Below are 24,130 nucleotides of genomic sequence, written 5' to 3'. Positions count from 1 at the left end.
AAAACTTGAAATGGGAGGGGAGATAGAGAAAGATACTTGCAGACATGCTTCACCACCCCTGAAGTGACCCCCCTGCAGGCGGGGAGCCGGGGGCTTAAACTGGGATCCTCGTTTGGGTCCCCACGCTTTGTGCCGTGTGCACTTAACCGGAGTCATCACTGCCTGCCCTTTCTTTTTTTCAGATAGAGGCAGAGAGATCTGGGGTGTGGGGGGGACAGACACCACGGCACTGAAAGTTCCTTCAGTGTGGGGGCTGGGCTCGAACCTGGGGCATTGTCCCAGTGGGCTGTCTCCGCCCCGCCGAGGTCTCTGGGAAGTGAGAGACGTGTGCGGCCAGGTGGAGTGAGCCCGGCGCTGGGCTCCCTGCGCAGAATCTAGACGAGCCCCGAGAGGGGCAGCCCGGGCGGGGGGGGGGGCGGGCTGAGGGCTGAGGGCTGAGGGTCACTCAGGCGGGTCCCACACCACCGCCGTCACCTTCCCTCTCGTCTCGGCCCCAGCGCCGTCTCCGGAGGGGCTGGGGGGAGGTGTGGCTGGGGTGAGGCCCTCCCCTGTGAGGGCTCCTTCCGCCCGGGGTCAGCCCCTGCCCCGCCTGACGCCGGTCCCCTTCTCTGTCCCGCCTCAGCCGACCCCACCTGGGCAGCGTCCCCGACTTTAGGTTCCCCGTGGCCGACGGCCCTTCGGACTCCTTTGGCGGTGGGGTGCTGAGGCGTCCCCAGAAAGGCCGGCTGGCCGCACTGCGCGACGAACCCTGCAAGGCAAGGAGCCCCTTCCCCGAGACCGCGCCCCCCAAGCGCCCGCCGGACTGTGCTGTGCTCCCCTTCTGCCGCCGGCTCTGGGTGGGCACAGCGCACTGGTGTGCCTCCGTCCCCAGCCTCTGTCTGGCTCCCGGGACGGTCGTCTGGGCCTGGCGTTGGCCGCAGCAGAGGAGAGGCGGGCAGGGTCCCCGTGACCTGGGGCACGGGAGGGGTCACAGCCCCTCGGCCTGTCTGCTCACCGCCTCTGGGTGGGGGTGCCAGGAGGCGCAGACCCAGGGGCAGGACCTGGGTGGCTGGGAGCCCGGGAGCAGGTGGGAAGCGGAGTCAGGAGGGGGGCGGCCGGTGGAGTGACTAAACGGGACATGGGGCCCGGCCTCCAGGTGTGCCCCTCGCCAGGGGCTGCCCTCGGCTCCCGGCCCCGCGGGGCACAGCAGGGCGAGTGGGGCTCGCACAGCGGCCTCTGAGCTGCAGCCGCCAGCAGTCACTGGTGCCCTCCCCGCTCTGTCCCCAAGGAGGAGGTTCAGGGCATGCCCACCACCCCCCTCCCCGTACCCTGATGGTGAACCCAGCCGTTGGGCACCTGCCACTTCCTGCAGCTCCAACTGCTGCCCCCCCCCTCCCCTCAAGGTCCTGTGGTTAGCTCGGGGCACGTGATTCCCAGGCCCAGTCTGCCCCTCACACGCACGGCTCCCACACTGGTCACCGCGCCACCTCCCAGGGGCTTCCGTCCCGTCTCCAGGGAGGGCAGGGAGGTGGCAGTGAGATGCAGTGAGATGCCCCTGGTGCCAGCCCCTTCCCTGCTGCCTGCTCCGTGGGTTGGCAGCTCCCGGCCCCCTTTCCAGGCTCCGAGCCTTGGGGCCCAGGGCATAGTTGAGCCCGAAGAGCCCACGCCTGGCCCCGCAGAGGAGAGCCAGGTTCAAGCCCAGGCACCGCCTGGGAGCACCTGCCAGCGAGCGGAGGAGCCGGGCCGAGGTGTCTTGTGTCCTGGCCGGGTGGCGAGGCAGGCGGCTGTCCGGGTGTGAGCTGAGCCGCCGTCTCCCCCGCTGGCCCCACCCCTTCCAGGTGCAGACGCTGGATGAACAGGACTGGGAGCGTGCCCAGCAGGCCAGCGTGCTGGCCAACGTGGCCCAGGCGTTCGAGAGCGACGCGGACATGTCGGACGAGGATGAGCGGGCCGGCCTGCTGGGTCCGGCTGGGCTCCTGTCGCCCAGCGGGCAGGCCGACGCCCAGACGCTGGCGCTCATGCTGCAGGAGCAGCTGGACGCCATCAACAAGGAGATCAGGTGGGCGGCGCCGGCCCGCTCAGTCCTCGCCTCGGACCCTGAGCTCTGGGCGGCCTGGGCCCCCAAGTGTAGGGCCTCGAACCTGGGCCTTACACGCTTCACGCAGCTCCTTTCCGTTTTTGTTCAGACAGAGGCGGTGGTGGTGGTCCTTTTTTTCGTCAGATTCACTCTCTCTGTATTTATGTATTTCGCTGCCACCGGGGTTGTCACGGGCTCAGTCCAGCACGGGAATCCACCTCTCCTGGCGGCCGTGTTTCTTTTTTTTTTTCTCTCCCACCTATTTTTTTTTTTTGTAATAGGACAGAGAGAGAGACAGCCCTGCTTCACTGCCCTTGAAGGCCCCACCCTGCAGGTGGAGAGCGGGGGCTTGAACCCAGGTCCTTGTGCACAGAAACGTGAGCCAGTATTCGCTCCAAGTCGTTCTTCTAAGTCTGTTAACAGTCTCTTTCTTACTGGGTAGAGACGGGAAGCAAGAGGAGAGACCCGCAGTACTTCCTCACCGTTGGTGAAGCTTCTCCCCTGCAGGCGACAAGGACGGGGCTTGAACCCAGGTCCTCCCTCTTCTGCACCGAGCGGGTCTCGCTCACTTCCAGGCCCCTTAAGGAAAGGGTGGTGTGCAGACTCAAGTGTGAGCTGCCCACCTGGGCCTCGGGGTCGAGACGGGGCTCAGCTCCGGGTGGGCCCGGCGCCCAGCTCCTCGACCAGCCTTGCCACGGGGAGGAGGTTGGAGGCTGTAGAAACCCCAAACTGCTCTATTTTTATTTTTTAAACTTTGTAATATTTATTCTCTTTTGTTGCCCTTGCTGTTTTATTGTTGTAGTCGTTACTGATGTCACGGCTATTGGACAGGACAGAGAGAAGTGGAGAGAGGAGGGGAAGACAGAGAGGGGGAGAGAAAGACAGACACCCGCAGACCTGCTTCACCGCCCAGGAAGCGACTCCCCTGCAGGTGGGGAGCCCGGGGGCTCGAACCGGGATCCTTCCGCCGGTCCTTGCGCTTTGTGCCACGTGCGCTTAATCCGCTGCGCCACCGCCTAACCCTCTTTGTCCTTTTTAACATAAGAGCTTCTGACCTGCAGCTGGACAGGCAGGTCCGTGCCCGACGGGAGGCCGGGCGCTCCAGCTGCGGCGTCACCGGCCAGCGTGTTCAGGACCCTGGCGGCCGGGGGGCCCGTGAGCGATGCGGCCCGCCTGTCTCTGTTGCAGGCTGATCCAGGAGGAGAAGGAGAACACGGAGCAGCGGGCGGAGGAGATTGAGAGCCGCGTGGGCAGCGGCGGCCTGGACGGCCTCGGCCACTTCAGGTCCATGAGCTCCATCCCGCCCCACCCCGCCGCCGCCTCCTCTCCGCCCACCAGCGGCCGCTCCACGCCCCGCAGGATCCCGCACAGCCCGGCCCGGGAGGTGGACAGGCTGGGGGTCATGACGCTGGTAGGTGCCCTCCTCGCCCAGAGCTCTCTGAGCGGGTGCCTGGCCCACCCGGGAGTCCCGCTTGGACGCCCTTTTCTGCCGCCCGTTCATGCTGTCAGTCACACTGAGCACACGCCGGGCCGGGCCGGTCCCGCAGGCTGAGCCCGCAGCTGCTGTTCTCCTGGCTGGGCTGCTCCCGCCTCCGCTTCCTGGCTCCGCCCTGCCCACGCAGCTCACCTGCCCCTTCCTGGGCTTCTGTTCCCCCGTCAGCCTCGTGGACAGCGGCTTCCCAGCTCATGGGTTGTCATTGGCGGGAGGTGGGAACCCGAGCAGCTGCCATCCGCGGAGTCCACCTGTCCGTCCGGGTGCCGCTGTGGAGCTGGGGGTGCGGCCCGGGGCCTCCCTCTCCCTCTCCCTCTGCCTCTGCCTCTGCCTCTCCCTCTCCCTCTCCCTCTCCCTCTCCCTCTCCCTCTCCCTCTCCCTCTCCCTCTCCCTCTCCTGCGCCCCGCGTGCTGAGCGCCTAAACACCCGGCCCCCAGCGGTCGCCGCAGAGCGGGGGCCACCCAGTGGGTCGCTTGGGCATTTTCTCAAGCTGGGGCGGGTCTGCACACCTGCCATGGAAAGGCATCTGCACGCGGGACCGAGGGTAGTCTGGCCCGCAGCCCCCTCGGGTGCGTGTCGAGGGCTCGGTCTGAATGCCCCCCTCGCGGGTCCCCGTGGGCTCTGGGCGCTGCTGTCTGTGGGAGTGTTAGCTTGCCGTGCTCTTTCATGTCGGAGAGAGACGGAGACCCCTGCAGCCCCGCTTCGGCACCCGTGAAGCTTGCTCCCCACAGGTGCGGACTGGGGCCTGAACCCTCAAATCCGGGTGGGTCCTCGTGCCCTGTAGTGCGCGCGCTCAGCCAGCTGCTCCACTGCCCGGCCCTGGCTTGAGTTCCGGGTGGGGGTTTGAGCCGGCCCGTGCTGAGAGACGGGAGAGACTCCCCGAGGTGGCTGGCGCGTGGCCCTGGTCTGGCTCAGAGGACCAGCCCGGCCGGGTCACGAGACGCAGCGCCTCTGAGCTGCTTGTCTGAGGCGTCTGCCGCCAGGCCGGGCTGCGCTCTTCCGCCTACCCAGCCGAGCCCGTGGCTGAATCTGCTCTCCCTCTCCCCCTCTCCCCCCCTCTCCCCCTCTCTCTCTCCCCCTCTCCCCCTCTCTGCCCCCCTCTCCCCCTCCCCCTCTCCCCCTCTCCCTCTCCCCCTCTCTCCCTCTCCCCCTCTCCCCGTCTCCCTCTCCCCCTCTCTCCCTCTCTCCCTCTCCCCCTCTTTCCCTCTCCCCCTCTCCCCCTCTTTCCCTCTCCCCGTCTCCCCTCTCTCCCTCTCCCCCTCTCCCCCTCTTTCCCTCTCCCCCTCTCCCCCTCTTTCCCTCTCCCCGTCTCCCCCTCTCCCTCTCCCTCTCCCCCTCCCCCTCTCCCTCTCCCCCCTCTCCCTCTCCCCCTCTCCCCCTCTCCCCCTCTTTCCTTCTCCCCCTCTCCCCCCTTTCCCTCTCCCCCTCTCCCCGTCTCCCCCTCTCCCTCTCCCTCTCCCCCTCCCCCTCCCCCTCTCCCCCCTCTCCCTCTCCCCCTCTCCCCGTCTCCCCCTCCCCCTTTCCCCCTCTCCCCCTCTCCCCCCCTCTCTCTCCCCGTCTCCCCTTCTTCCTCCCCCCCCCATCTCTTCACATGCCTGTCAGCCTAGTGACTTAAGGAAGCACCGCAGAAAGGTACAGTGTCCAGCGACAGAATGTGCCTGTGGGCTCTGTGCAGCCCGCCGGGCGGGCGACCACCAGTTGCTCTGTGTGACTGTGCCCCCACCAGGGCCCGGCTGGCGCTCAGGGCGGCCCTTCCGCCAGGGACCATCCGGCTACCTACCACCCCCTGGTCACGGCTGGTCTCTGGCAGACCCGGGGTTACCCCTCGACCGCAGCACCGGGGCTGCCCGTGCCGCCCCCCCCCCCCCCAGCTCTCCGTGGAGGAGAGCCTGAGGCCTCGCCAACAGCCACGCCAGGAGCCCCACGTCCCTGCTCCGGCCAGGCTCTCCCGCCACCCTCCGGCCCTGGGCCCCCTGTGCACTGCGCCTGGCCCGGACACCCCCTCCACTGGCCTTGGCCTTTCTCCTGGGGGGGTCGCTGCCTGGCCCCCCCAGCTCAGCCCAGCCCAGCAGCCCTCCTGCCACCTGCGTAGCCGGTGGGGTCCTGTCTCAAAGCCACGGGCGATCCTGCCCCCGCCCCGCGCCCACCCTGTAGGCATCCACCCCCGGCCGGGGACAGACCTGCAGACGCCGCACTCGGGAGACCCCGTGTCCTCCCCGCCCGGCCTGCAGACTGTGCCCCGAGCCCCCCTCACTGTGGCCGGGATAGTTCCGGAGGGGCTGGGAAGAGGGTCCCTGGCCGAGGGTGATCCACCCTCCCCCGCCCGCCCTCAGCTGCCCGGGTCCCGCGAGGACACGCGAGACGACAAGACAACAATCAGGTGCGAGACGTCGCCACCCCCGTCCCCACGGTCACCGCGGCTGCACAAGGGCGCTCCGCACACGGTCAGCCACGAGGACGTCCAGGACCTGAGGAAGTAAGCCCTCGGCCTCGGCCCGGGCGGTGGGGTCCAGAAGCCCACGGGCACCTGGCTCCTTCCCGGCAGGCCTCGCTGGCGCAGGGGCACCGCCGTTTCCCGGGGTGGGGTGGGGGGCTCTGGAGCTTCCCCTGTGGCCGCAGGCCCTCCCATGTGGTTCCGGGGCTTGCCCGGGCCAGGGGTGGCCGTGAGCCATCTGCGGGCGGGCATGTCAGCGGCTGTGCGTCTGGGCGGCCTGTGAGGCCCCCGCCCCAGCTCCAGGGGCTCCAACGGCCGGGCCCGGCGAGCAACCCGTGACGACCCCCGCCCCCAGCTCCACAGGCTCGCAGGACGGCCCGGTGAGCAACCCCAGCAGCAGCAGCAGCAGCCAGGACTCGCTGCACAAGGCGCCCCGCAGGAAGGGCCTCAAGTCCTCCATCGGCCGGCTCTTCAGCAAGAAAGAGAAGGGCCGGCCTGGGCCCGCGGGCAGGGAGCCCCTCGGCCAAGGTGGGCGGCCTCCCCCACCGGTGGCGCCCGGAGAACCTCCCTCTTCTGGCGCCTCCTGGCCCGGGGTTGCTCTGCGGCCCTGGGGGTCACTGTCTTGACAGAAACTCCCCCTCGTGATCTTTCTTCTTTATTAAACCTATATTTATTAGAGACAGCCGGAAATCAAGGGGGGGGGAGGGAGAGAGAGGGACCCCTGCAGCCCTGCTTCACCGCTCGCAAAGCTTTCCCCCTGCAGGTGGGGACTGGGGGCTCGAACCCGGGTCCTTGCGCACTGTGACATGTGCGATCAGCCGGGTGCTTCCCCCCACCTGGCCTCCCTTAAAATAGTTTATCGATCGCTAGAAACAGAGAAACTAAGAGGAAAAGGCTAGAGGGAGATAGAGAGACACCTGCAGCCCTGCGTCTCCACACTTAAGACTCCCCCCTGCAGGTGAGGCCCAGGAGCTCGAACCCGGGTCCCTGGGCACAGGGACGCCGCCCCCCCCCCCCCCCCCCCCCGCACAGTTTCCGTGGCTGTGGGCACCCCGGTCGCCTTCTCTCACCTCCCTGCTTCCCCACAGCTGGCGCCTCCGAAGCAGAAGGCTCCGCGCAGGACGCCCCGGCCCTCGGCAAGCTGGGCGCGCAGGCCGAGAAGACGCGGAAGCTCCAGAAAAAGTGAGTCTCTCGTCCCGTGTCACCTGTCCTGACTGGACTCCAGCCGGCGGCCTTGGTTGGCGGGAGAGACGGAGAAAGCCCGGGGCCCCGCCGAGCCGGGCGCTGAGCTGGGCCCTGAACCCGGCACCTCGGGGCCTGCGGCAGGAGAGTCTGTGCCGTCCCCGGGCCCCACCAACGCTCTCCTGGGACGTGATGCGGCGTGTGAGCCCCACCGCCTGAGAGCTCCCCCTCCCACCGCAGCACAGTGTGTGTGTGCGTGTGTGTGTGTGCGTGTGTGTGTGTGGAGGGACAAGGGCAGTGTGTGTGTGTGCGTGTGTGTGTGTGTGCGCGCGCGCGCGGACGAGCGGACGAGGACTCGGCCTGTGCTGTCACTGACGCCACGAAGGTGCCTCCCGCGTGGTCCTGTGCGGTTGCTTGCTCCCTCCTTCCCTCCCACAGCCTGGACCCACTGAGTCTCTGTTGGGCGCGGGCCGTGGCTTCCAGCTTCGGTTTAGGAATTGAAGCGTCTTGGGGGAAAAGCCAGGCGCGTTTTGGACACCCTGGGTAAAACAAGGACCGCTGGAGTCTGCGGGCGAGTGCCTGGCTGCGAGAACGGGAACTTGTCTGTCGATGAACCTCAGAGACGGCCGCGGGGCCGTGGGAGACCACAGACCAGAGCCGCCCACGGCCCAGGGGCTCGCGGGCTCGTGCTGCGCCGAGACCTCAGTCCTCACAGACGCGGGGACCACGGCCTCCGGCCTCCCGTGGGGGGTGCTGGGGCTCGAACCCAGGTCCTTTATTGTGGTAGCGTGTGCTCAGCCTGCCTGCACCGCCCGCCCCGCCGGGAACATCCGTGATTCTCCCAAGTCCTGTAGCAGGCGACGCGTGTCCTCTCCTGGCCGTCCTGGTTCCGGTGCCAGAGTGGACGGTGTCCAGGGCCGCCGGGGTGAGGAGACCGTCGACCTCTCGAAAATGCCTGTGAGGCCCGAGGCCCGAGAGTGAGCTCACTGGGCGGGCCCCGGCCCCCCGAGCACACAGCCTGGGTCGGGGCCGGCACCACCCCGGAGGCCACAGCAGCACTGGGGGAAGCTCCCGAGTCTGTCTGTGTCCCAGCACAAAGTAGACTCCCTGGAGCAGCGGGAGCTCACCTGTGGCCGCCAGCACCCCGCGGCCGGGCCTCCTGCTGGCGGGCGGGTCAGTGGGCGCGGGCCCTGGCGAGCACCCTGTGTTTGCAGACACGAGCTGCTGGAGGAGGCCCGCCGCCAAGGCCTGCCCTTCGCCCAGTGGGACGGGCCCACGGTGGTCGTGTGGCTGGAGGTGAGAGACCCTGGCAGGGCGGGGCACCCCAGCTCTGGGTGGGCCTGCCCCGGCGCGAGGCTGACCCTGCCCGACCCCGTCCCCCAGCTCTGGGTGGGCATGCCGGCCTGGTACGTGGCCGCCTGCCGGGCCAACGTCAAGAGTGGCGCCATCATGTCCGCGCTGTCGGACACGGAGATCCAGCGCGAGATCGGCATCAGCAACCCGCTGCACCGGCTCAAGCTGCGGCTGGCCATCCAGGAGATCATGTCGCTCACCAGCCCCTCCGCGCCGCCCACCTCCCGCACGGTGCGTGTGCATGCGCCTGGGGCGGGCGGCCTCTGGGGACCTGGGGCTCAGGACAGGCAGGGCAGGGCATGGGCGGCTGGGGTCACGCGGGGGCGGCCGCCCGCGGAGTTGGGGGCCGTGTGGGGGAGACGCCGGTCCTCGGGGTCCTGAAAGGGCCGCCAGCCCCGTCCGTCTCCCAGCCCCGCTCTCGCTCACTCGCCCGCCCGCCCGCCCGCGGGTCACCCAGAGCTCGGGAACCGTCTGGCTGACGCACGAGGAGATGGAGACGCTCACGGCCGCGCCCCAGACGGTCAGTCACGGCCGGTCAGTCAGGGCCAAGCTCCCGCCCCGCCCCCCTCGGCCCTCGCGTGGCCGCCTGTGGGACGACACCCCACCCCAGCCCCGCCGCCCGCCCGGCAGAGCCCCCACGCCCCGCTGCGCTTCCTGGGCCCCGGGGTCGCATGCTGTCACGCATGAGGGCGGGCGGGGGGCCGCACGACCCCGCACGCCACCCCCTCCACCCTGCCGTGCTCCCCCGCCCTGCCGCTCCCCGCGTGCCCCCTGCACCCCGCACCCGCATGCCCGCCCTGGCCCCCCACTAACGGCCGTGTTCTCTTGCATCCTGACACCTGGCGGCAGGAGGATGAGGAGGGCAGCTGGGCCCAGGTTGGACTCTCTCTCCCCGCCGGTGCTCCGCACACACTAACCTCGCACACTAACTGCACACTAAGCGCGCACAGTAACCGCGCACAGACTAACCGCGCGCACAGACTAACTGCGCGCACAGTAACCGCACAGACTAACCGCGTGCACAGTAACCGCACACACTAACCGCGCACAGACTAACCGCACGCACAGTAACCGCACACACTAACCGCGCACACTAAGCGCACGCACAGTAACCGCACACACTAACCGCGCACACTAAGCGCGCGCACTTATCCCTGAGCTGCCAGGCAGCAGCTATCCCTGACCATCCCCGGCCCAGCTCTGGCTCCTCCTTTATTTACTTCAGACAGAGCTGATCTGAGAGAGGCAGAGAGACTCGTGCAGCCCTGCTCCACCGCTCGTGAAGCTGCCCCCGCAGGTGGGGAGCGGGGCTAGAACCCGGGTCCCTGCACAGCCGTGTGTCTGTGTGTCTGTGTGTGTGTGTGACTGTGTGTGTCTGTGTGTGTGTCTGTGTGTCTATGTGTGTGTCTGTGACTGTGTGTGTGTCTGTGTGTGTGAGTGTGTGTCTGTGTGTGTGTGTGTCTGTGTGTGTGTGTGTCTCTGTGTGTGTCTGTGAGTGTGTGTCGTGTCTGTGTGTGTCTCTGTGTGTGTCTGTGAGTGTGTGTCGTGTGTGTGTCTCTGTGTGTGTGTGTCTGTGTGTGTGTCTGTGTGTGTGTGTCTGTGTGTGTGTCTGTGTGTGTGAGTGTGTGTCTGTGTGTGTGTGAGTGTGTGTGTGTGTGTCTGTGTGTGTGTGTCTGTGTGTGTGTGTCTGTGTGTGTGTGTGTCTGTGTGTGTGTGTCTGTGAGTGTGTCGTGTCTGTGTGTGTGTCTCTGTGTGTGTCTGTGAGTGTGTGTCGTGTCTGTGTGTGTCTCTGTGTGTGTCTGTGAGTGTGTGTCGTGTCTGTGTGTGTCTCTGTGTGTGTCTGTGAGTGTGTGTCGTGTGTGTGTCTCTGTGTGTGTGTGTCTGTGTGTGTGCGTGCGCGCGCTCCTACTAGCTGTGCCGCTCCTCCACGGCTGCTCTGTGCTCTGGGCGTGGGGGGTGCAGGCCTCCCTGCTGCCTGGCCCGGCCCGGCCTCTTGCCCTCATGAGCTGCGAGCTGTGCCCGTCTCGGACGGGGGGAGGAGGAGGGGGAGGAGGAGGAGGATTTTGCCTCCAGGGTCACCTCTGGGGCTTGGTGTCCATTTTACTGAGCAGGACAGAGAAGGGGGAGACAGGGAGTAGAGACCCGCAGACCCGCTGCTGCCGCCCGGCCCCGGCGTGATTTTCTGTTCACTCATTCTGTTGTTGCGCCAATCTTTTCTTTGAGAGAGGGGCAGGGGAAGGCCACAGCTCCCTCCGGCGGGGGCCGGCCTCGAACCCAGGGTGCAGTCGAGGGTGCAGGCCGAGCTCCGGCAGGGCCCCGCCGCGGTAGCTGGGGTGGAGGTCAGGCTCCGGCTCGCGTCCACGTCCCCACGACACTCTGCCCCACCCCTGCCCCCTTTCCCTTTCCTGTGGGGAGAGGGCCGGACCTGGCAAGTGGGCAGGCCCCCCAGACACTGTCTGTCTGTCTCATCTCTGGAGCCAGGACCTCTCACGTGGAGCTCACTGCTTCCTCATCGGGGGGGGGGGGGGGGGGGGAGAAACCACAGTGCGGGGATGCACGCATGTCCAGCTCTCACACACGCGCACACACACGCCCAGCTCTCGCACACGCGCACACACACGCCCAGCTCTCGCACACGCGCGCACACACGCCCAGCTCTCTCTCGCGCACACACACCCAGCTCTCACACACGTGCATGCACAAGCCCAGCTCTCGCACACGCGCACACGTGCCCAGCTCTCGCACACGCGCACACGTGCCCAGCTCTCGCACACGCGCACACACATGCCCAGCTCTCGCACATGCGCACACACACACCCGGCTCTCGCACACGCGCACACACACACCCAGCTTGCACACGCACGCACACACGTGCCCAGCTCTCGCACACGCGCGCACACACACACACACCCAGCTCTCGCACATGTGCACACACACGCCCAGCTCACACACGCCCAGCTCTCGCACACGCGCGCACACATACGCGCCCAGCTCTCGCACACACATATTCCCTCTCTCCCCCCTCCATTTCCTGGCTCCCTCCGTGCTTTTAATCGTCTCTTGGAGGAGGGGTGGGAGCAGCCCCTCCCCCCGCCCGCGTCCGGAGCCCCGGCCCCTTCCTTTTTTTCCCAAAGTCCTGCTCAGCTCTGGCTGATGGTGATGCAGGGGATTGAACCTGGGACTTTGGGGCCTGAGAGTCTGTTTGCAGAAGCACTGTACTGTCTCCCCAGCCCATAGTGATACTTTCTCGCACACGTCTGTAGGTCACAGACTCCACTGATGAGAGCCACGGACACAGGGCTGAGTTCTCAGATAGGCAGCTCACTCTAGCTGAGCTTTCCTTCTTAGAGATTTTTTAAAAATTTAATTTATTTTCTCTTTTGTTGCCATTGTTTTAATGTTGTAGTTATTGTTGTAGTTATTGATGTCATCGTTGTTAGATAGGACAGAGAAATGGAGAGAGGAGGGATAGAGAAAGACAGACACCTGCAGACCTGCCTCACCGCCTGTGAAGCGACCCCCCTGCAGGTGGGGAGCCGGGGCTCGAACCGGGACCCTTATGCTGGTCCTTGCGCTTTGCGCCACGTGCGCTTAACCCACTGTGCCACCACCCGACTCCCTTCTCTGCTCATTCTTAGCAGCTGTGGCTTTGCTACTGTTCTCTTGAAACGTTCAGTTCACATTTTTTCTTTTGGAATTTTACCGCAGAAGACACCGTGTAAGAAATAAAGACGGGCTCGGGCACCGCGGCTCTGGTGTGGGCCGCCGCGCCATCTGAGCCTGGCACCAATGCTGTGCTGGGCGCCTGAGCCCCGTCTCCCCACCCGCCGCTTAGCGCCAGTGATAACTGGCCGGTCGATGAGTCGGTCCCGAAACCTGCTTCTGCCTTACACGTCTGTGTCTCCCTGGAGCCCTGCTCGGCTGCGGCTGACGGCGCTGCTGGTGATTGACGCTGGGACCCCAGGGCCAGTCATGCCGCCTCCCCGGCCCCGGCCCTCAGTGAATCGGTCTGTTAGGGCGCCGGGAGCCGGCTCCCTCGCTGCCTGTGCCACTGCCTGACAGCTGTGCGCAGGTGGGGCCCCGCAGTGGAGTGCCGCTGTGCTCTGTGCTGTCTCCCCGAGGACGGGGACCCCACCCCGCGGGCCGAGGCCCTGGCAGAGACCCCAGCCGGGAAACCAGTCCGGGGAGCAGAAGCAGAAGCAGAGGGACTGGGAGCGGGAGCGGCCGGCGTAGTGTGGGGCCGGCGGGCGCACACGTGCCAGGGTGACGCCGGGCTCAGTGTCGCCCTCCCGTAAGCAAGTCGGGCCTTTGCAAAACAAGACAGGGCAGCAGGAGGCCCCCCGGCCATGTCCCTGTCTCCCCACCCCCAGCGAGCCTAGCGGACCCACCTTCAGACTCGTCCGTGAGTCGCGACGTCCGTCCGTCTGTCAGTGGTGACGATACAGAGAAAGTCTCGCTGCACTTCGGTCACAGACGGGATTTCTGCATACAGAGGGTCTCGGGCTCCCCCTGTGTAGACCTCTCCGGCGGGCACAGTGAACTGCGGGCAGACGGGAGGCCAGAGGGTTTAGGACGCCAAGGAGCAGGGCCGGGTGGTGGCGCGCCCGGTTAAGCACTCGCACTGCAGTGCACGGGGACCCTGGTTCAAGCCCCCGGTCCCCACCTGCTGGGGGACACCTCAGAAGCGGTGAAGCAGGGCTGCAGGTCTCTCTCCCTCTCTGTCTCCCCCTCCTCCCTCAATTTCTCTCCGTCTCTATCCAACAGTAAATAAATAAATAGTTTATTTTAAAAAAAAAGACAAGGAGCAAAGCCACTGGCGGCTCAGCCTCCGAGAGCGCCGCCCCTCACGCCCACTCTCGGCCGCAGACGCTGGCCTACGGGGACATGAACCACGAGTGGGTCGGCAACGACTGGCTGCCCAGCCTGGGGCTGGCCCAGTACCGCAGCCACTTCATGGAGTGCCTGGTGGACGCCCGCATGCTGGACCACCTGACCAAGAAGGACCTGCGCGGCCAGCTCAAGATGGTGGACAGCTTCCACCGGTGCGTCTCGGCGGCCGCGGGACGGGGGGGGGGGGGGCCGCGCCCGCTCACCCCGCGGGTCCGTGTCCGGCTCCCTGTGCAGAAACAGTTTCCAGTGCGGGATCATGTGCCTCCGAAGGCTCAACTACGACCGCAAAGAGCTGGAGAGGAAGCGAGAGGCGGAACAGGACGACATCAAAGGTGAGTGGGGGGGGGGGGCTGTCCCGCCAGCAGGCGCCCGCGGACCCGCGTTGACAAGCCGGCGGAGCTCAGTGCTGGTCGGCAGGGTCCTCAGGCCACCGCGAAGGTGCTGGTCTCCCCGAGGCACTTTGACAGCCCAGCGGGCTTCACTGGCCGCCAGCCATAGCCCTGCAGCACTCGGTCCTTTTCCAGTATTTTCTTTTAATGAGAAACACACACACACACACACACACACTCACCCCAGGGCCCTGCTTGGCTCCGGCTGCTGGTGGTGCAGGGGATTGAACCTGGGACCTCAGAGCTTCAGGCAGGAGAGTCTTGTGTGGAACCCCGTGTCGTCTCCCAGCTTTCTTTCATTTTTTAAAAAAATATTTATTATTCCCTTTTGTTGCCCTTGTTGTTTTGTTGTTGTAGTTATGATTGATGTCATCGTTGTTGGACAGGACAGAGAGAAATGGAGAGAGGAGGGGAAGACAGAGAGAGGGAGAGAAAGACAGACACCTGCAGACCTGCTTCACCGCCTGTAAAGCGACCCCCCTGCAGGTGGGGAGCCGGGGTTCGAACCGGGATCCTCACGCCAGTCCTTGCGCTTTGTGCCACCTGCGCTTAACTTTTTTTCATTTTTAAGAGAGGGAGAGACCCCAGCTCTGGTTGATGGTGGTGCTGGAGATTGAACCCGGGACCTCGGAGCCTCAGGCAGGAGAGTCTGTTTGCAGAACTCCGGTGCCGTCTCCCCCGTCCATCAGTGCTTTTTCCATCCCCGATTTTTCTTAGAAAAGAGAGAGTAGGGTCCCTGGCCCCAGGGAAGGTACCGTAGCGGAGCAGCAGAAGCGCAGGCCGTGGCCTTGGCCACGTCGCACACGCACACACACACACACACACACACACCTCTGCGTGGGCAGCACTCGGCTCAGAACGGAGCGGAAGCAGCGCGGGAGGCAGCTGTGGAGGCTCTGGGGGCCCGGCCGAGCCCCGGCCTGCTGGTTTTGTTTGTTTTAATTTTTTAAATTACTTTCCATTTTGTTGCCCTCGTCTTTTTATTGTAGTTATTGTTGTAGTTATTGATGTCGTCGTTGTTGGATAGGACAGAGAACAATAGAGAGAGGAGGGGAAGACAGAGGGGGAGAGAAAGACAGACACCTGCAGACCTGCTTCTCCGCCTGTGAAGCGACCACCCTGCAGGTGGGGAGCCGGGGGCTCGAACCGGGATCCTCACGCCGATCCTTGCGCTTTGCGCCACGTGCGCTTAACCTGCTGCGCTATCGCTTGTCTGACTCCCTCGGTCTGCTATTATAAGTGTTAGATTTTTTTAAATTTGTTTTTTAAAGATTTGATTTATTAATGAGAAAGATAGAAGGAGAGAGAGAAAGAACCGGACATCACTCTGGTACATGTGCTGCCGGGGACTGAACTCAGGACCTCACGCTTGAGAGTCCAGTGCCCTATCCACTGTGCCACCTCCCGGACCACGTGTTAAATGTTTGCATTGCCATGGGGCTGCCACTGGGCTCGGTGCCGGCACCAGGAACCCACCGCCCCCGCCGGCCAGGCAGCGAGAGTGGAGGGCGACAGACACCCGCAGCCCCGCTTCACCTGCAGGTGGGGAGCGGGGGCTCCCCGGGTTTGTGCTCGGTGAGGGGACGCGTGTGCTGAGCTGGGCTGGCCGCGGCCGGGCCCAAGTCCACGTCAACGCTCCAGACTGTCGCTCAGAAAGGCGCCCTGGGGCGGGAGCGGCCCTGTACTGGCTGAGAGCCCCCCGAGAGGGACCCTGGTCCATGCGGGCGCCGCCCCCGCCCCTGGCTCACGCGCCTGGCTCGCGGCAGACGTGCTGGTGTGGAGCAACGAGCGCGTGATGCGCTGGGTCCTGTCCATCGGCCTCAAGGAGTACGCGGGCAACCTGGCCGAGAGCGGCGTGCACGGCGCCCTCATCGCGCTGGACGAGACCTTCGACTTCCACGCGCTGGCCCTGCTGCTGCAGATCCCCACGCAGAACACGCAGGTGGGCTGCGGGGCCGGGCCCCGCCACGCCAAGCAGGGCTCCTCCGTCCGTCTTCCGTTCTCGGCCCGTCCTCTGCCCCGTCTGTCCCCTGTTCTCTGTCTCCTGCCCGTCCCCTGTCCCCTGCCTGACCACTTTCCCTTGTCCCCTGCCCGTCCCCTGTCCCCTTCCTGAACTCTGTCCCCTGAGCTCTGTTCCTTCTCTCCTGCCCGTCCTCTGTCCCCTGTCCCCTGTCCCCTGCCCATCCTCTGCCCCCTGCCCGTCCCCTGAGCTCTGACCCCTGTCCCCTGTCCCCTGCTATGAGGAGTCTGCACACCAGTGAGGCAGGTGCTGGGGCCGAGTGCTCAGGGCGGTGGCATCCACCTGCCTGTCTCTGGAGAGAGGCCCCCTGGCTTGCCGGCTCTGCCAGTGGGTGGGCGCCCCACCATCTTCTCTGACTCGGGGGTCTGGTTGAGCACCAGGAGCCCCCGCCCCGTACTTCATGTCTCACTGCCCCCACAAAGTCCACCTGTGGGACAGACAGACATACGGAGTTCTCTGGGCCTCACTCGGGGGCTGGGTTCGATTCCGGGCCCCAGAGGCGGCTCCCGTCCGTCCGTCCGTCCGTCCGCGCATCGTCGGGCCCCAGCTGTCGGGCGCGTGCCGGGTGCTGGCGGCCTCCTGAGGTGTCGCCCGGTCGTGGTTTCAGGCGCGTGCCGTCTTGGAAAGAGAGTTTAACCACCTTCTGGTCTCGGGCACCGACAGGAGGTTCGAGGAGGTGAGTGTGTGGCCTCACCTGCTGGCCAGCCTGGTCTCCCTCGGAGTCGACGGATGTCAGGTGTCACTGCAGCTCCGCCACCTGGGAGACAGCAGCCGGGCCGCCCCGCCCCCCGCCCCAGGGCCCCGCCCGGGCTTCCCGCCAGGCTCAGTGCCGGCCCTGGCGCCCACCGCTCCCGGCGGCCATTCTTAGCTTCTGGTTTTTACTTGAACGCTTGGGGTGGGGGGGGCAGCCAGAGAGATGCCTGCAGCCCTGCTTCACACTCGTGCCCCCCCCCCACGCGACCGGGGCTTGAACCCGGGTCTTTGCGCACGGTGACGTGTGCGCCCAAGCAGGCCCGCCACCACCCATCCTCCCAGAGCCACCCCTCATCAGGCCCCAGGGTGGCGTCTGGCTGCTCTAGGTCCCCGCTGGCCGTGGAGGGAGGTGGAGGGAGGCTGTGCAGCTCACTCGGCCCCCTGGTCTGGGGGTGTGTGGGGCGGGGACCCCCCCCCCCCCCGCCTCCCTCCAGCATCTCCCAGCGCAGCCCAGCGTCCTGCCTGGCGGGACCGGGTTCAGCGGTCGTCGGGCAGGCCCGGGGCAGCGTCTGGACGTCCTCGCCCACGTGGTCAGTCCGTCCGCCACCCTTGAACCCACCAGGATGACGACAAGGGCTTTCGGAGGGCGCCGTCCTGGAGGAAGAAGCTGAGGCCCAAGGACATGCGGGGCCTGGCAGCCGGCTCAGCAGAGACCCTCCCCCCAAACTTCCGCGTCACCGCATCTCTGCCCTCGCCCTCCACTCGGCCCAAGAAGGTGCAGCCGGACGGTAGGTGGCGGGAGCCGGGAACCAGCGGCGGCGGCGGTGGGGGGCGCGCACACAGCATGGTCTGTCTGTCTGCGTGTCCGTCCGCTGCTGCTGCCTGCAGCAAGCACGTCCCGCCACTAACAGGGCTGCACGCGTGTGCAAGGGGCTGCTCCCGCTGTCGCCGTCTCTGCCGCTTTCTGTCGCGCGGTGGGGCGGGGAAGGTGGCCCGCTGTCCTCTCGGTGCCCCGGGGCCCCTCAGCCGCCCACTGAGACGGCAGAGCCGCGGGTGCAGGGCGGGGGGCCGGGCCACCTTAGTCCGGGCGTGGCCACCTCTGCACTGTTGTCGGCCGGCGTCTGTGCGTAGAGGGCCGGCTCCCCCCGCCCCCAGCTCCCGCTCAGAGGGGCCCCAAGTGCAGGCACCCCCCCTCCCGCTGCCCCGCACACATGCTCGCTCGCTCGCTTTGCCAGCATCAGAGCTACAGCAGGTGAGTCCCGGGCTGCGGGTGAGGTCAGCACCCCACTGTTAACCCGGCTCCCGGGCCGTCTTGGGGGCTGCAGAGCGGGTGTGAGCGGGTGCAGCCTGAGCGGCTGTGTCCTGAGCGGTGTGTCTGCACTAGTGTGTCCTGAGCTGAGCGGGTGTGTTCTTAGCGGATGCGTCCTGCACGAGTGTGTCCTGAGCGGGTGCTAGTGGGTGTGTCCTGAGCGGGTGTGTCCTGAGTAGGAGTGTCCTGAGTGGGTGTGTCCTGAGCCAGGTGTGTCCTGAGTGGGTGTGAGCAGGTGTGTCCTGAGCGGGTGTGTCCTGAGTAGGAGTGTCCTGAGCGGGTGTGAGTGGGTGTGTCCTGAGCGGGTGTGTCCTGAGTGGGTGTGAGCAGGTGTGTCCTGAGCAGGTGTGAGTGGGTGTCCTGAGCGGGTGTGTCCTGAGTGGGTGTGAGCAGGTGTGTCCTGAGCAGGTGTGAGCAGGTATGTCCTGAGCGGGTGTGAGCGGGTGTGTCCCGAGTGTGTCCTGAGTGGGTGTGTCCTGAGCGGCTGTGTCCTGAGCGGGTGTGAGCAGGTATGTCCTGAGCGGGTGTGTCCTGAGCGGGTGTCCTGAGCGGGTGTGAGCAGGTGTGTCCTGAGCAGGTGTGTCCTGAGCGGGTGTGTCCCGAGCGGGTGTCCCGAGTGGGTGTCCTGAGTGGGTGTGAGCAGGTGTGTCCTGAATGGGTGTGTCCTGAGCGGGGGTGTCCTGAGCGGGTGTGAGCAGGTGTGTCCTGAGCGGGTGTGAGTGGGTGTGTCCTGAGCGGGTGTGTCCTGAGCAGGTGTGTCCTGAGCGGGTGTCCTGAGTGGGTGTGAGCAGGTGTGTCCTGAGCGGGTGTCCTGAGCGGGTGTGAGCAGGTGTGTCCTGAGCGGGTGTCCTGAGTGGGTGTGAGCAGGTGTGTCCTGAATGGGTGTGTCCTGAGCGGGGGTGTCCTGAGCGGGTGTGAGCAGGTGTGTCCTGAGCGGGTGTGAGCGGGTGTGTCCTGAGCGGGTGTGTCCTGAGCAGGTGTGTCCTGAGTGGGTGTCCTGAGCGGGTGTGAGCAGGTGTGTCCTGAGCGGGTGTGTCCTGAGCGGGTGTGTCCCAAGCGGGTGTCCCGAGTGGGTGTCCTGAGCGGGTGTGAGCAGGTGTGTCCTGAGCGGGTGTGTCCTGAGCGGGTGTGTCCCAAGCGGGTGTCCCGAGTGGGTGTCCTGAGTGGGTGTGAGCAGGTGTGTCCTGAGCGGGGGTGTCCTGAGCGGGTGTGAGCAGGTATGTCCTGAGCGGGTGTGAGCGGGTGTGTCCCGAGCGGGTGTGTCCTGAGCGCGTGTCCCGTCCCGTCCTGGTGGGTCCGCGCTGTGAGCCGCCGGCACTAACCGCAGGCTTCTGCACGCTTCCCGGGCGGAGCAGGCGCTGTGGTGGGCGCGCAGAGGCTGGACGCGGCCGCGGTCAGGACATACTCCTGCTGAAGCCGGTGAGTAGGCCGGCGCATTGGGCCGCCACCCCCACTCCCGGACCCCTGTGAGAGACTCGGGCCGGGCGCGCAGCCCGATCACACGCCGCCGAGCCCGAGGACCCGGGTTCGAGCCCCTGCTCCCCCCCTGCAGGGGAAGCTTCTCGGGCGGTGAAGCGGGTGCAGGTGTCTGTCTGTCTCCATCTCTTTCCCGATCTCTCTGTCTTATCCAATAAAATAGAAAACAGGGGGGAAGGCCGCCAGGAGCCGTGGGGGCACTAGCGATCACCTTGGTGGCGACTGAGAAATAAAGGAGTGAACGTGGTTGGCGCACCGCGTCGGCCCCCGTCAGCCCCGCTCCCCCGCCCCCAGCAACAGCAGGGAAGCTTCCCAACACGAAGCCCTGACCGCAGGAAGCTCCGCAGCCCCTCCCTCCCCTCAAGTTCCCTCTGGCCTGTGGGCAGAGAGGAAATTCCGTGGCCCCAGGAGCCGCTGCCCGGTGCTGCCCCAGAGGCCCGGGGCGGAAGGAAGGAGCTGGTCTGAGGACCCTTTCTGGGGCTTCCGGGGTGCAGGCCCGGCCCCCCTCCTGCCCTGCCAGGTCCCTCAGGAATAGACGCAGCGGCCGGTCCCTCTCTGAGCGCCCCCCTCGTGGGGGTTCTGAGGAGCCTGCGGTGGTCGCGGCCTCCCTCACGTCGCCGCCCGCCGTGTCTTGCAGGACACCCGCACTACCTGTACAGGTGACCCTGCGCCCAGTGCACCCACGGCCCCGCGGACGGATCCTCGTGACACGGACCTGAGAGATTTTATGACAGAGTTTTTAATCAGTGAGAGATCCACGAATATCATAGAGAAAATATTTTAGAGCCTAACGTTTCTTATATTTATGTGAACCTACCACTTGACTCCGGTGCCCTCCCTGCGCCCGCGTCCGCTCCGTGTCCATGGCGACGGGTGGCGGGACCCGGCACGTGACGTGCAGATGCTGATCGCGGCCGGCAGGGGAGCCCCTCGGCCAGGTGCTGACTCCGGGGCACCCGCCCTCTCCTCCCCGGGAAGTGGGGTCCAGGCGCCCCCTGCAGACCCCCAGGACCAAGCGCGGAGCGCCTGTCGCTCAGTCCAGGCCTTACTTTTCTTACTTACGTGAGCTGTCTTTCTACGTGTCCGTACTCCTGTCTGAAGGCTGCGCCGACCGGCGTCCTTCTAGGTCCCGGCCTGGCGCCGCCCCTCGGCTCCCCTGGGGGGGGTGGCAGCAGGGGCGGCGGGTGTCACTGTCTGTCAGGTGTCTGGCGGGACCCACCCTCGTCCCTGTGTGACCACCCCACGTCACCTTTCTGTTTTTCTATTAATCTTTTTGTGAACTCGCAGATTATGTAACAAAGTATGTACAGTCTACTTTTGAACTATTTTTATCACAGTATTTATTGCTTTCTTTCAATAAAGGACTGAAGTCTTTCCTGCCGCCCGGGGGGCTCGCTTCCCAACGGCGGGGTGGGGGTGGGGGGCACGCGGCTCCCGCCCATCACTCTGGGGCCTCCCTCCGGCTTCGAGGCCAGAGGTCCCCGTGCGGGGAGGGGGAGAAGCACCTGCAAGCCCGAGGCCACGGGATCGGTCCCCGGGACCTGAGCCGGGCGCTCTCTGGCCTCCGTGTCTGTCTCTCACGAGAGTAAACTTATCCTGGGGACCGGGCGCGGGCACCTGGCTGAGCGCACAGATCCCCACACACTCGGACCCGGGTTCAAGCCACCGCTCCCCATCACGGGGGGAGCTTCCTGGGCAGTGAAACAGCTGCAGGGTCTCTCTCTCTCCCCACCTCTCCTCCCATTTCAGTTTCTCTCTGAAGTAAGGGGGGGTGGCCGCTGGGAACGCGGCGCGTCTCGGTGCCGACGCCGAGCCCCAGTGAGGACCCCGTGGCAGTGAACGGGACAGGGAAAACGGGGTGGGGGCAGGGGGCGCCCCGCTCGGCGCAGTCACCAGGCTCAGGGTCCCAGGTGTGAACCCCCACTCGCCACCTGCCGGGAAACGTCACAAGTGGCGAAGCAGAGCTGCACGTCTCCGTCTGTCCGTCTGCTCACCTCTCCACGTCTGTCTGTATCCAAGGAGAAAGACCACCTGCAGGGGCCGGGCGGGGGCGCACCTGGCTGGGCGCACACGTCACCACGCACAAGGACCCGGGTTCGAGCCCCCGGGACCCGCCTGCAGGGGGAAGATTCACAAGTGGTGAAGCAGGGCCGCAGGTGTCTCTCTGTCTCTCCCTCTCTACCTCCCCGCTCCCTTCTCCACATCTGGCCGCCTCTGTCCGAGGAGGAGAATCAGAAACCGGCGTGGAGAAGCACCCAGGCCCTGTGCACGGCCGTGCCCTGGCCCAGACGGGGACGGAGAGGACTGCCCACACAGGCCGGTGCAGGGCCCCCCCACGCCCTCGGGGTCACGCGTCACGAGCCTGGGGGTCCGGCCCCTCAGCCCGCGCCGGACGCCGGGTGCCGCTTCTCCGGCAGCTGGTTAAGACGGGGCACCTGTGGGCGCTCACAGGCGGGTGCCGGCCCCCCTCCCCCCCCCCGATGGAGGGAAGCTTGGGGCTGGCGGCTCCCGACTCCTCAGCTGTGGGGAGCACTTGGAAAAGGTGGGGGGCAGGGCGGTGGGGCACCCGGCTAAGCGCACGTAGTACGAAGCACAAGGATCCCAGTTCGAGCCCCCGGCTCCCCACCTGCAGGGGGGTGAGCTTCACAAGTGTGAAGCAGGGCCGCAGGGGTCCGTCTCCTCCCCTCTCAATGTCCGTCTACCCAATAAGAAAGAATACTTTTATTTGTGTTTTTTAAAATAATTTTATTTCTTTTTTGTTGCCCTTACTGTTTTATTATTGTAGTATTATTGTCATTATTGATGTCGTTGTCGTTGGATAGAACAGAGAGAAATGGAGAGAGGAGGGGAAGACTGGGGGAGAGAGAGAGACAGAAAGCGCAGCGGGTTAAGCGCAGGTGGCGCAAAGCGCAGGGACCGGCGTCAGGATCCCGGTTTGAGCCCCCGGCTCCCCACCTGCGGGGGAGTCGCTTCCCAGGCGGTGAGGCAGGTCTGCAGGTGTCTGTCTTTCTCTCCCCCTCTCTGTCTTGCCCTCCTCTCTCCATGTCTCTCTGTCCTCTCCAACAACAACGACATCAATAACAACAATAATAACCATGAGAAGGCTACAACAACAAGGGCAACAAATCACAAAATAAATTTAAAAAATTTAAAGAAAAAAAGGAGGAAATGACCATCAGGTGTACCGGATTTGCCATGCAGGCACCGAACCCCAGATAACCCTGGCGGCAATAAGAATAAAGTGACACACACACACACACACACACGTGCGCGTGCATATATATGTGTGTGTGTGTGTGAGAGAGAGAGAGAGAGAGAGACAGAAAGCAATTTACGGACCAGAGAGACAGCTCACTGGCGTGGGGCCTGTCTTCCCGTGTGCAAGGCCCAGGCTCCACAAGGGAGGCGCTCTGGCACTGGGGGAGACTCCCAAGGCTGTGGCATCTTGCCTGGTCTCTCTGTTTCCGTTTCTTCTATTTTATTCGATAGAGATATTGAGAGGGGCGGGGAAGACGGGAGACAGCGAGACACCTGCAGCCCTGCTTTGGGTGGGGAGCAGGGCAGCCCCCATCTGTCTGTCTCTGCCTCTCTCAGGATCTGCTTTTTGCCTTTTACAAACGCTGGCCCGCGAATGGAAGCGAGGGTCTGCGGGGGCACCCGGCGGGCTCCCGTGCCGGGGGCTCTGTGTCCTTGGAGGGAAGGACACCCCACCCCGAGGCTGCCCCATCCTCAGAGCTGCCCCCGGTTCCCCGGGTGTTCCCATGTGGCGCTGGGGCTCAGACCCAGGGAGGGCCTCGTGCGTGGTCAGCCGACCGGCGCTCGTGTCCATTCCAGCCTCAGGGGACCCCGGAGGGGCGGTGGGCTCCTCTGCACGCGGATGGGCAGGCGACTGTCGCCTCCCGCGGCTGCCCGGGGTGCCCTTGGGTGGTGGGTGCCCTCTCCGGGAGCCCCGGCCTCGGCGCGGTGGGCGTGGCCATCCCGGTGGGCGTGACCGGCGCCACGCAGGCGGGGCGTGATCTGCGTGGCGGGGCGGGGCCGGCGTGGGGGCGTGGTCCGCAAGCCCCGGAAGCGCCCCGCCCCCCCACCGCGGAACCGGAAGTGGGGCGCGAGCAGTGGGCGGCGGGCAGTGGGACCTGCGGACGCGCGGTGAGTGGGGGCGGGGGCGCGGGGCGCGGGGCGCGGGGCGCGGGGAGCGGGGCCCCGGGCCGAGACGGGCGGGGAGGAAGGAAGCGGTCGCCGCGGTCTCGCCGCACTTCCTTCCGCTCGCGGTTTCGGGGTTTCCCCTGGGGCGGGAGGGGGCACGGCCCGCGGGGGCTGGAGGTCCGGGGCCTGGAGGCCGGGTGTCGGGTCCCGGGTGTCGGGTCCCGGGTGTCGGGGTGTCAGGGGTCCCGGGTGTCGGGGTGTCAGGGGTCCCGGGTGTCCGGGTGTCGGGTGTCGGAATGCCGGGTGTCGGGGTGTCGGGTCCCGGGTATCGGGTCCCGGGTGTCGGGTCCCGGGTGTCGGGGTGTCGGGTCCCGGGTATCGGGTCCCGGGTGTCGGGTCCCGGGTGTCGGGGTGTCGGGTCCCGGGTGTCGGGTGTCGGAATGCCGGGTGTCAGGGTCCCGGGTGTCGGGTCCTGGGTGTCGGGGTGTCGGGGTCCCGGGTGTCGTGGTCCCGGGTGTCGGGGTCCCGGGTGTTGGGGTCCCGGGTGTTGGGGTCCCGGGTGTCGGGGTCCCGGGTGTCGGGGTCCCGGGTGTTGGGGTCCCGGGTGTCAGGGTCCCGGGTGTCGGGGCCCCGGGTGTCGGGGTCCCGGGTGTCGGGTCCCGGGTGCCAGTTCCGGGGCCGGGTTTTGCAGGG

The 24,130-nt window shown here is 66.1% G+C and overlaps 1 protein-coding gene across 2 annotated transcripts in view; it reads left to right on the top strand.

Annotated features, from left to right (window-relative positions):
- PPFIA1 (PTPRF interacting protein alpha 1) overlaps positions 1–20,668 on the top strand; it is a 31,398-nt gene extending 10,730 nt beyond the window's left edge. Inside the window, exons 13-29 of one of the 2 annotated variants that reach the window (XM_060184063.1) lie at positions 623–755; positions 1,818–2,038; positions 3,245–3,467; positions 5,151–5,180; positions 5,882–6,024; positions 6,338–6,510; positions 7,071–7,164; positions 8,379–8,460; positions 8,548–8,748; positions 8,975–9,037; positions 13,315–13,559; positions 13,642–13,739; positions 15,563–15,738; positions 16,424–16,492; positions 17,132–17,297; positions 19,174–19,237; positions 19,932–20,668. In XM_060184063.1, coding sequence (XP_060040046.1) covers positions 623–755; positions 1,818–2,038; positions 3,245–3,467; positions 5,151–5,180; positions 5,882–6,024; positions 6,338–6,510; positions 7,071–7,164; positions 8,379–8,460; positions 8,548–8,748; positions 8,975–9,037; positions 13,315–13,559; positions 13,642–13,739; positions 15,563–15,738; positions 16,424–16,492; positions 17,132–17,297; positions 19,174–19,232 — 2,176 coding nt within the window. In that variant the 3' untranslated portion in view covers positions 19,233–19,237; positions 19,932–20,668. The remainder of the gene's footprint in view (positions 1–622; positions 756–1,817; positions 2,039–3,244; positions 3,468–5,150; positions 5,181–5,881; positions 6,025–6,337; positions 6,511–7,070; positions 7,165–8,378; positions 8,461–8,547; positions 8,749–8,974; positions 9,038–13,314; positions 13,560–13,641; positions 13,740–15,562; positions 15,739–16,423; positions 16,493–17,131; positions 17,298–19,173; positions 19,238–19,931) is intronic. The other variant, XM_060184062.1, reaches the window with a different exon arrangement.
- Positions 20,669–24,130: the final 3,462 nt, after the last annotated feature.

Source organism: Erinaceus europaeus, unplaced genomic scaffold, assembly GCF_950295315.1.
Source record: "Erinaceus europaeus unplaced genomic scaffold, mEriEur2.1 scaffold_298, whole genome shotgun sequence".
In the NCBI taxonomy this organism is placed as follows: Eukaryota; Metazoa; Chordata; class Mammalia; order Eulipotyphla; family Erinaceidae; genus Erinaceus; species Erinaceus europaeus.
This window is presented reverse-complemented; position numbering and strand designations above follow the sequence as displayed.